Genomic DNA, 11,633 nt, shown 5'->3' on the forward strand with positions numbered 1-11,633 from the left:
CATTTGAAGATCCTGTGACCCCACAGGCTTGCTGGAGGCTGGTGAGGGGGTGCCTGCTGGCCCCCCATGTAAGGTTTGGGCAAATCTGGGTCGTTATTCACAACCATCCGGGATGGGGGCGTGTTACTCAAAGCCAGGGCATGTCACAGGGCCCTAAGTGACCGCCAGTGCAGCCAGGGCTGAGCACCTGGAGGCCTGCCTGGGAGAGTTAGCGGCCCCCCAGCTCTCTGTGTGCTCCCCGCAGGACCTTTTAGGCGGTGTATCTGACACCAAACACTAAGTATGATGTCACCAACTACAGGCCCTAAGGGAAAATATGACAAGCTAGTCTTTTTTTGAAAAGTGATCTATATCCGGGGGCGACTGGGTGGCTCTGTCGGTTGAGCATCCAACTTCGGCTCAGGTCATGACCTTGTTTGTGGTTCTTGGGTTCGAGCCCCACATCAGGCTCTGTGCTGACGGCTCAGAGCCTGGAGCCTGCTTCAGATACTGTGTCTCCCTCTCTCTGCCCCTCCCCTACTCACACACTCTCTAAAAAAAAAAAGTATCTTTTGCAGTGAAAATCCTAATACTTAGTAGCATTAATGTGTTATTTGGTGTATCCTGCAATATAGGTGAGTTTCAAAATTACAATTAAAATAAAATCTATTTAGAGAGTGAGAGTGTGCAAGTGCAAGGCGGGAGGAGGGGAGAGAGAGAATCCAAGCAGGCTGTGCACTGTCAGCAGGGAGCCCAACATGGGGCTTGAACCCATGAACCACGAGATCATGACCCGAGTTGAAATCAAGAGTTGAACGCTTAACCATCTGAGCCCCCCAGGCGCCCCTCAAATTTACAATTTTAATATTACTACTAAATATTTACCTATGGAATAAAGAGGTGTTTTTAAGTTTGGGGTTTTTTTTATTGACTTTGGAATGTATTTCACTAAGGATGAACTGTCAGATACAGTGCCCAGAAGTAACTTGAAATTATCCTTTGCGGTTATTGTATTGATTTAGGAAAAAATGTTTTGATGTTTATTTTTGAGACAGAAACAGAGTGCAAGCTGGGGAGGGGCAGAGAGAGAGAGAATCCAAAGCGGACTCCGGGCTCTAAACTGTCAGCACAGAGCCGGACATGGGGCTTGAACCCATGAACTGTGAGATCATGACCTGAGCTGAAGTCGGACACTCAACCAACTGAGCCATCCAGGTGTCCCTGTATAGACTGTAATAATGAGTCAGTGCTCTTCCCCCGCCATCCCCTTGTTTTTATTTTTTGGAGGTGTTACATATATGAAAGTCAAGCTATATAAAGTTATAATCCGAGAATCACTCCTGTCCCTGTCCCCTCATTCTGCTCCTACCCACGATCCTCACTGGTTTCTAGTGCATCCTTCCTCTGTTTCTTATTCTGTGAGCTAATGTCAATGGGAGCAGGTGGTGGCTGACAGTCTCTGAGGAACTGACGTTTAACTGAGACCAGAGGTGACCAGGATGCGTCAACCATGCAAACAGCTTATTTTTATTAAGTTCGCCAAATAATCACCCGGAAATCTTGCCCAGACTGGAGGGGGCAAAACATGCCACTTGGTGAATCATTTTCATTCATGCAACAAACAAACACTGACTGGGCTTGTGTGGGTGCCAGGGATGACAGGTGCTGGGCTGAAGCAGAGGGGAGTGCAGGGATGAGGGGTAGGGAGCACAGGGCTCGAGTCCAGAGGGCCAACTTGGCTCCTCTGTGACCTTGGGCATTGTCTAGGTCCTGATTTTTTTCCTGTAAAATGGGGGGGGGGCATACCTGCTTCAGAGGGTGATAGGATTAAATTAGACAACAGACCGATGTAAGGACCTTCCATGCCACGCCATGTTCCCAAGCATTTGCTTGTAACCGTCCTAAGAGGTTGGTTATAAGGATGCCTGTTTTATAGCTGAGAACATTGAGGCTCAGAGAAATCTGCCTGGCTCCAGAGCCTGACTTTAAACTTTACTATAGCCAGGGACTTCGTATGTGCTCAGTAATGGTAACTATGCATTGCAAACATGAGGTATGACCTTGGCTTCCAGGGCCTCACAGCTTAGGGGAAAGACTCAGACAGACTAGCAAATGGTTCATCCCAGTCCAGAATCCGGTGTGAGATGCTCAGTGTGAACTAGAGACAAAGGAGGGAGGGAATGTGTCTGGTATCATCAAGGAAGGTGTTACTTAACTTGCCCTGAGCCTTGAAATGTGAGTAACAGTTTGTGGATGGAAAGTCATTCCTAGCAGCAGAAATAGCACGTGCAAAGGCCCAGTGGTATGAACTAGCTTGACAGTCTAAGAGAATCCAAGCACAGGGGCACCTGGGTAGCTTAGTTGGTTAAGCATCCAACTCTTGGTTTTAGCTCAGGTTGTGATCTCATTGTCCATGGGATTGAGCCCTGCCCTGTTAGTGCAGAGCCTGCTTGGGATTCTCTCTCCCTGCTTCTCCCAGGCTCACGCTCTCTCTCTTAAAAAAAAAAAAAAAAAAAAAAAAAAAAAAAAGAATTCCAAGCACAGAGAAGAAGGGAGAAGACTGAAGATCCACTCCACTCCACAGCACCTGATGCTGAAGGACGCAGAGGTGATTCTGTAAAAGCTGGGGTGCAGAAAGCTGTTCTTACCTGCAAGCAACTCAGTATTCTTGAGCCTTGGTTTTCTTAATCTGTAAAATAGGAATGATCATGCTATACAGAAGCATGACCCCACAAGCCTGACCAATCCAGTGCTTACTCTCCTGCCTGACTTTATCCGCCAGCACCTACAATATGAGATTAAGGGAGAGGGCCCAATGGATGTGAACTTGAGGAATGTGAATCTGGCAGCAGTAGACAGGGAGACAGAACCCAGGCAGGAGGCATCCAGAAGGCAAGGATGACAACCGTTTTCAGAACGCGGTCTGTTTTTAGCTCACTGAGAGAGGAGTCAGGAGGCTGAGGCTGCCTGCTTGGACTCCTGGGAGCATCGCAGGAGCATCGACCCGAAGGCTTGAAAGCAGGTGGAGGGAGAAGTGCATTCTGAGTTCCCAACCCAGGGGAGGCGCGAGAGGAGCAGAGTCGCGGGCGGGGCATCAGACAGGAGGGCGTGGCCAGCAGCCTGCAAGCGAAAGAGCGGTTGAAAGGGTGAGGTTGCGACAATTTCGCCGTAGTTCCTTAAAAAAAAAAAAAAAAAAAAAGGAATAGAATATAGAATTTAGAATTTAGAAAAACGCATGTATCTTAGGTGTTCAGCCCCACTGCTCTTTCCCCGTCTCTACACACCTATGTAATGACCACCCGATGAAGACGCCGGCGACTGTCAATACTCCAGCTAGCTCCTTCAAGCCCCCTCCCACTGAGTATCCCCCCCCCCCACTCCTAGACAGACACAGGACACCACCCCTCCGGATTCCATCAACAGGTGACCTTCCGACTCGAGGAGAAGCGCCTGAGCGCGGTTGGGAGGAGGCAGGGCGCGCAGGAGCCTGACGGGAGGAGGAAGGCCTGGACCCCACACCTCCTCGGTTGGATTTTGAGGGTCAGGGACTTGTGCACCTGTTTGGAGGCCCAACAACCCTTGAGGAGGGGGCCCGGAGCCTGGCTGCAGAAGGTGTGGAGGAGGGGGGAGGAGAGGGGACAGAGGGAGAACCTGGTCTAGGACGGAAGGAGGGGAAGGGCTTCTACCCAACTCGGTTCAGTCCCTTCCCCAGTGTGGCTGGGTCACCCGCAACAAGCACAGGCCCCTCGTGTCACTGGGCTGCTCCCTTCTGGATGGTGGCCTCCCGTCTCCATTCCTACCTACAACCCGGGGCCTCCCACGGGGTGTGGACCCGGCGGACCCCTGTGGCCCGCTCCAGTGGGGGCCCCTCCCGCAAGGCCTTAGCGAAAGGAAGAGCCTTCTGCTGCGACATCCTGTCTCCCTCCGCCGCCCCCCTTCCCCCATCCATGCCCTACTTGGGAAACAGATCCGGGCAGAGTTGGAGCGCCGATTGCCGAGCCCTGCGTCACGTCCTCCTTCCCAAAGCCTACCACCCAGGCGCCCACAGAAACACGCCCGTCAGTCCGAGGGGTGAACACGTCCCGAGCTCCCGCCTCGCTCGGCCCGATCCCCAGCCCGTACGACTCGCTCAAGTCACATTTCTCGGGGCCGTGTCCCTGCGGTGAGGGAGAAGGGGTCTGGTGCGCCGGATCGCTGTTGCCGTGGTGACACCTGTCCCCTCCCCGCCTCCTCTTCCTCTGGCCCCTCCCTGCATCCTCTTCTTTCAGCCTCTCTCCGACAGCATCTGGGTCCTCCCAACTGTGTGAGGCCGCATCCCAGAGCCTCTTGAGCTTCTCGAAGCCGCACATCGGGGCTTGGCTTCACCCAGGCGGTGCTGCCCCTGCAGAAGAAAGAGGCTGTCGGCACAGCCAGCTGCCGGGCGAGCAGAGTGGAGGGCCCAGCCCTGCGGCACAGGAGGCTCCCCAGGGGCCCCTGCAGGACTCTAACCCGGCCTCCTGCAGGCCCCCGGGGAGAATGGCATCGCGTAATTACACCTCCCAGGTTTTCATCCCAACATCTTCAAAGCACCTATGATTAACGGGGGGGGGGGGGGGCTTTGAAGTTGTATCCAGGTTTACCCAGTCACTGTAGCTCCCAGGCGGGCACAGCCAAGCCTCTTGCTTTCTCCTCGCCTCTCTCTCATTAAAGCTTCTCTGAGAAAACCCTGGACCCTGCTTCCCGAGCTGCCTGCCCGCCCCCAGCCTGCAGCGGACCTCCCTTCCCCGATGGCAGTCCTCCAGGGTAGTGGGCTGCAGCCTGGGATTTTGTAGAGAATCTGAACCATGGTCCGAGGAACTCCAAGGAAACTGGTAGTAAATCCTTCTCTCAGGCCTGCTTCCATTTCCTTGTGTGTTCTTTTTGGCTAGGTACATTAGAGGTGGGACTCGGCCTCACCTACACTGGAGGGACAGGTGTGTGGGTGCATATGTGTACGTGACTGCGAGACAGGAAGAAGAAGCTTCTCTCCTGTGTCTCCAACTCCGGTTCTTCGCACAGCAACCTGTAAATCATCACCGGCCACATCCCTGACTTATACCCCCACCCCCGGGTGGCATCCCCAAGAAATGCCTTGTTCTGCTTGCTGATGGCTGTTGATGCCCTGAGTGTCACCACCACTGCAAGAGAGGCTGCATGAAGTCAGAAGCATGTTCTCTTGCTGCCCGATTCTCCTAGTCCCCGTGGTGGCTGGCACGGGTCCCGGGTTCAGGGTCACCACCATCCTGTGTGCCAGGCTGCTCAGGTGTGACCTTGGCCTCTCTGTGTCTCGGTTTCCTCATCTGCCACATGGCAGTCGCTGCTGCTTGCTGAGATGATAAGGAGGTTAGTGCATTGCCTGCTCCGAGTAAATAAATGCTCAGTAAATAGTAGTTGTGATAAAGGTGATAAAGCACACCATCGCCAGCGCCCCTTGCCAGGTGCTGAGAATGCAAATATGGTTATGATCCAATCCTTTTTTGCCCTCCATTTATGGGAGCACTATTCTCCCCACTTCCAGAAATTTTCTCTGTGTTCCAAATCACATGCACACACGCGCATGCGCAGGCATACAACCCTCCCCCCTCCACAAATACACATGCCCATATATATTTGCATCCAGTTCTTACTGTCTTGTGTGATATTTTCTTTTTTCCACTTAATGACTTATCCAGGGGAACTAATGTTGTATCAAGGACCTGAAAGGAGGGGCAGAAGGAAATGGGGCTGAGATAGGAGTGAGGAACGCGTTCCCAGTGATGACAACAGCCTCAACAAGGCCCTGACAGGTGGCTGCTGGAAATGAAATCCCTGATGACAGTGTTTGAAGCAGGTTTGCTTCGTCAAAATCAGCCCCGTAGAGCCTGTTTATGTTTTCAGTTCCAGACAGGAGTTTCAGAAAGGGCCTTCTTTCTGTTTCTATTTACAGACAGTAAAAACAACACACACTGAGTGCCTGTAACGTGCCAGGGCCTGAGCTAACAGCTTTACTTGTTTTATCTCATTGAATCCTCACATCAGCCCCGAAGGGATGGATACTGCTAGTACCCCCATTTTAGAGAGGAAGAGGCTCAGAGAAGCTAAGTGAGTTGCCCAGTGTCTCACAACCTGGCAGGGGTGGAGCTGGAAGTTGAACCAAGTAGTTAGGCCACTGCACAGGCTAAAAGCGTTAGAAAGAGCCACCCCTTCCTGATGGCTCTGTCCTAGTTCCCCCCGGTGTCTGCTGTTGAAGTCACACTTCAGCCCTTGTCCTTTCTGGGTAACGCTGGGAGAGCTACTTAAACGTTCTGAGCTGATGAACATCTGAGGGTTTTCCTCCCCAGAACTCCTGGTTCTGGACATTCCATTTTCTTTAATAGACTCTCAGTGCTTTAGGTGCTCAGCGCTTAGCGGCTGACTCCACCCACTGGCTCCAGGGGGAGGGTCATGATCTAGGCCTGGCCAATCGGAGCACTGCAATCTTCTGGCTGCAATGATTGGCTCAGAGGTGGGAACATGACCCAAGATGGGCCAATCAAAGGCAATCCTGAGACAAAACTTTGAGAATTCTTGAGAAAGAGGTACTCTGCCGTTGTCACGGGTGGAGGCTAAGACAACCTGAGAATAAGGGCAGCGCGCGCACACAAACACACACAGACACGCACACACGACAGAGAAATAGTGTCCTGATGACCGTGTGGGAAGCCTCAAGTCCAGCTCTGCCTTGCAATTCCTACTTGAGCGCATAAATTCACTCTCATTGTTTCATTTGAATTGGGCTTTAATCTCTTTGCAAACAAAAGGGTCTAATTCGGGTAAAAAGTTAGCTGGGTCTTCAGCCCTCACAATCATCAGCCGTGTGCACAATACTGTGCTGACATTTTCACATATATTTATCACATATATTTATCAAGACAGTTCTACCGGATGGGGCGTTCTTACATTTCACCTATTTACCGATGGGGAAACTGAAGCTCACAGATGCAAAGCCTCACGCCTAAGGTACACTGCTAGGAAGTAATGGAGGCAGCCCTGTGCTCAGGGTGCCACACCCTGCTGCCTTTCCAGGGCACCAGGCCAGGTCTCCCACAGCATCCTTGGGGACCAGCTGGAGACACAGAGGCTGCAGGTAACCTGAGTGCTCTGGGCTCTGGGCCACTCATCAGCTTGCACTGCTGAGGTCTATGGCTTTTCCTGAATCTGCACTCCTCTCCCAAATGCCAGGAGTGGATTTTGGATGTGGAGATAATGCAACCAGGTCCCTACCATTGAGAGGTTCTCAGAGGCACAGTGAAAAGAAAACAGAAGGACACAATATATCATTTATTTAAATAACCTTTGTTCTCCTGGCACCTGGGTGGCTCAGTCAATTAAGGGTCAGATTCTAGATTTCAGCTCAGGTCATGCATGATCTCAGGGTTGGTGGATTCGAGCCTCTCATCAGGCTTCACACTGGCAGTGCAGAGCCTGTTTGGGATTGTCTTTCCCTCTCTCTGCCTCACCTGTGTTCTCTTTCTTTTTCTCTCAAAATAAATAAACTTAAAAAAAAAACCCTTTGATCTTATTTTGAAAAGATTACATGTTTTTTGCCAACAAATTTTGGAAAATACAGAAAAACAAGGGGGAGGGGCAGGGGGAGGGGGAAGGTAACCAAACCTATATGCCACTTAGAAGGACCCACTGTTGTCCCGGCCCAGGCTCTCTGCTGTCAGCACAAGGCCCGCTTCGGATTTTGGATCCTCTGCCCACCTACCCGAGCCCCCCCACCTCCCCCACTCATGTTCTCTCTCTGTCTCTCAAAAATAAATATTAAAAAAAAAAGGACCAACTGTTGACTTTTTGTCATATTTCCTTCCAATCTTTCTTCTAAGTTTTTTTTTTTTACAGAGTTCAGACCAGGTTGTCATGCAAACTTATTACTTCCTTTTTACTCATTATGATTCCTAATCATTTCCCCATGTTATTAAAAATGTGTAAAGAGGCTATTTTAGTAACTACACAATATGCCATTGTATGGATAGACCAGGCTTTACTTAACTATACTTTGATGCTTTCAGATTATTTCCAAACTTTTTGTTGAGGAGAAACAAATTAAAACATGGGGGAAATAGGGGAGGGATCAAGAAGGAACCAGAAGATGCCCTCCTGTTTGGTCTTTGAGGGGAGAGTAGCTGTTTGCTGGAGGTGGAGAAAGGCATTCTGCCATCAGTACTCACTGGGTGGGTGTCAAGATGACTGGTAAGCTGGGGAACCATTACAATTGTCCAGAAATAAGGGGACCTGCAGCAGGGCAGTGGCCCCAAGCGTGGAGGGGAGAAGGGACCCATATGAGCGGCATCTCTGAGCCTCAGTGGACGGGCACCCGCATGGAGTGGGGAGGAGGCAGAGGGGGTAAATATTGATCCTCATTTTGGAAAGCCTAAGAGAGAGGATGAGGAAAGGCAGGGGACAAACAACTAGGGCTCCCTAACCTGCCACGTCACTCAGGCCAGGTGACTTTCTGTCTTCAAGCCTAAAAATACCCACCACTTGTCTCTGACCCTGCCAGCCTAGAGCCTCTGTAAGTTGAGACCCTTGACAAGTAGGGGCTGAGAACCTGAATTTGGGTGCGGTTTGGCTCAAACACTCCGAAGGGGTCGGCAGATGTTGGAATGTGTGTGGTTTGTAAGCTTTCTGTGCTAAGCATAAGAAATAGTGAAACTGGGACCAGGACTTTGCCCTGGAGATCTGGGAAGTCATAAGCAGATGATTATAAGGTAGCCAATAAGGCTTGTTCTGAGAAAGTTCTTACCTGAGGCTGGGAAAGAATTTTTTAATAGGACTCTTTTTAGAAGATATTCCTTAGTGCTGCAAATAACTTTTGAGTGTGTTCTCTATGCCAACCCTAGTATTAAGTACTGGGATTAGATCAGGAAATGAAAAGAATGCATATCTTCGTCCTCATAGGGCTTTTGTGCTACTGATGGAAGACAAACAGAAAAACAGGCAAACTATATATTAGGATAGAAATTAAGTGATAAGAGGGAAAATAGAGCCGAGTAAGAGGGGAACCTGGAACGCATTTGAGAGGCCTGGCAATGTTATTGGTGTGGTCAGGGAAGGCCTCAATGAGAGAGGAATGTTTGAACAAATCCTTGGAGAAGGTAAGGGAGGGACCATTTGGATATCTGAGGGAACAGTGATCCTAGCACATGGAACAGCCAGTGCAAAGGATTTGACACAAAGTGTGCTTGGTTTGTCCTAGGAACACAAAGTGGTCAGTGTAGAGGGAAAGAAGAGGTGGAGATGAGGTTGGACATACCGGGTGGATAGAAAGTCAAATCAAGCAAGCTTTGTAAGGATTTGTAAGCACTTTAGCTCTTACTCAGAGCAAAATGGGAAGCAGTGGAGGTTTTTTGAGCAAAGAACTCTCATGTTCTGACTTAGGTTTTAAAAGAATCACTCTAGGGGCACTACTGGCTGGCTCAGTCTGTAAAGAATGTGACCCTTGATCTTTGGGTTGTGAGTTGGAGCCCCATGTTGGGTGTAGAGATTACTTAAAGATAAATTTTTCTAAGTTTATTTATTTATTTTGAGAGAGAGCATGCAAGACCACATGCATGGGGGAAGGGCAGAGAGAGGAAGAGGAAAAGAGAGAATCCCAAGCAGGTTCTGCTCTGTCAGTGCAGAGCCCCACTTGGGGCTTGATCCCACGAACCATGAGATCAAGAGCCAAAATCAAGAGTCTGACACTTAAACGACTGAGCCACCCAGGTAACCCTAAAAATAACCTTAAAAAATAATAAAAAAGGGGCACCTGGGTGGCTCAGTTGGTTAAGCATCTGGCTTCGGCTCAGGTCATGATCTCACAGTTCCTGGGTTTGAACCCTGCGTTGGGCTCTGTGCTGACAGCTAGCTCAGAGCCTGGAGCCTGCTTCAGATTCTGTGTCTCCCTCTCTCTCTGACCCTCCCCTGCTCGCGCTGTCTCTCTGTGTCTCTCAAAAATAAATAAAAAACATAAATTTTTTTTTAAATAAAAAAATAAAAGAATCCATTTTGCTTCCATACCGATACAAACTGCGATGAGGTTGGAAAAAGGGAAACAGGTTAGGAGAACATTGTGATAACCTCGGTGAGTTTGGGCTGCTCAACAAATTACCAAGGACTCGGTACCTTTTCGACAACAGAAATGTATTTCTCATAGTTCTGGAGGCTCTGAGATCAGGGTGCCTGTCAGCATGATTGGGTTCTGGTGAGAATCCTCTTCTGGGTGACAGATTGCTGATCTCTTCTATTCTCACATGGCAGAAAAGCTAGAGGATTCTCTGGGATGCTTTTTATAAGGGCACTAATGCCATCCATTAGGGCTCCACCCTCACGACCTAATGACTTCCCAAAGTCCCCACCTCCAATATCATCATATTGGGAGCTAGGATTTCAGCATATGAATCCGGGGGAGACACATTCCATCTATAACAAGAATATTGCTGTGATCCTCAGTAGAAACTGGATGAGGGTATCAGCAGTGGAGACAGGGTGGAAGAGATCAGAATCTAGACTGATTTTGCAGGTAGAACCAAGAGGTTTTCCTGTTCCAGTGGGTAAGGGGGTGGGAGGAGGGATTCAGGGATAACTCCAGGAGTTCTTCCCCGAGTGCTAGAAAGACAGTTACCAACTGATGTTGGGGGAGGCTGTGAGGGTGTGGGTTTGTATGTGTTTGGTAGGCACACTGACTCTGAGATGCCTACTGGACCTCAAGCGTGAGGTTTTTTTGTTTTGTTTAGTTTTTTTTTTTTTTAATTTATTTTGAGAGAGATAAAGATTGTGAGTGAGAGAGGGACTGAGAGAGAGGAGAGAATCCCAAGCAGTCTCCTCACTGCCAGCCCAGAGCCTGAGGGGTGGGGGGAGGCTGGCGGCAGGGAGAGGGGGGCTAACCCACCAACTATGAGATCATGACCTGAGCTGAAACTGAGCCACCCAGGCGCCCCATCAACTATAAAGTGTTAAGTAGACAGTTGAGGAGAGGGGTCTGGGCAGGGGATATAAATACATGTGGGGACCTTGAGCACACCATCTCCAGAACTTGATTGGATTTTTTCAGTTAACCCGGGTAAGGTGTGGACCTGGCAAACAGCAATGGGATGGGCGGCTTGAATGACCTCTGAAAAATTTTGCTGGTTAGGCTGCCTAGAGACAGGCGGGGCAAGAATGAAGCGGCCGCGGTCAAGTGGAATGGGAAGAAAAAGTCTCGTTCTCTGCTCTGCAATTTCATCTCGCGTGATTGCACACAGCGCTTCAGTGCACGTTAACTCCACATTTCCACAAGCATCCTTCACTAGACAAATAGCCATTACAGATTGTTCCATCTTCCAAACAGGCCCAAATGGAGGTAATTAGGGTTAAGAAAAGTGAAGCGCCAGACGGCCTGCGAGGGTCGGGGACAGACCTCAGAGCCCACGACGCTGTCCGTGCACCCTAAGAAGCTCTGTGTTGGGCAGGGTTGGGGAGGGTCGAATTGAGGTCGGGGATACGACTCTCAGAGGGTTCGTTTGCGAGCGGCAGGAGAAGCTAGGTCTCCCCCACCACCCCCCGCGGAGAGCTGGGGGTTCCAGGCGCGGCCCCTTTAAGGCCGGGCGGGTGATCTCAGCGGCGCGCTCGCCGCCCCGCCCTCCCCGGAGGCG

The 11,633-nt window shown here is 50.2% G+C and overlaps 1 protein-coding gene and 1 long non-coding RNA gene across 3 annotated transcripts in view; both read left to right on the top strand.

The window, feature by feature from the left end:
• Nucleotides 1-3,226: 3,226 nt before the first annotated feature.
• Nucleotides 3,227-4,860, top strand: LOC115304278. 2 transcript variants are annotated; one of them, XR_003914360.1, is made up of 3 exons: nucleotides 3,227-3,402; nucleotides 4,248-4,521; nucleotides 4,669-4,860. It is a non-coding gene; the product is annotated as an uncharacterized LOC115304278 (long non-coding RNA). The 2 variants fall into 2 exon arrangements; XR_003914359.1 differs by having other exon boundaries at nucleotides 4,248-4,860.
• Nucleotides 4,861-11,323: 6,463 nt separating this feature from the next.
• TMEM184B (transmembrane protein 184B) overlaps nucleotides 11,324-11,633 on the top strand; it is a 48,597-nt gene continuing 48,287 nt past the window's right edge. The window contains exon 1 of the mRNA XM_029954220.1: nucleotides 11,324-11,341. Coding sequence (XP_029810080.1) covers nucleotides 11,336-11,341 — 6 coding nt within the window. The 5' untranslated portion in view covers nucleotides 11,324-11,335. The remainder of the gene's footprint in view (nucleotides 11,342-11,633) is intronic.

This window comes from Suricata suricatta, chromosome 10, assembly GCF_006229205.1.
Source record: "Suricata suricatta isolate VVHF042 chromosome 10, meerkat_22Aug2017_6uvM2_HiC, whole genome shotgun sequence".
Lineage (NCBI taxonomy): Eukaryota > Metazoa > Chordata > Mammalia > Carnivora > Herpestidae > Suricata > Suricata suricatta.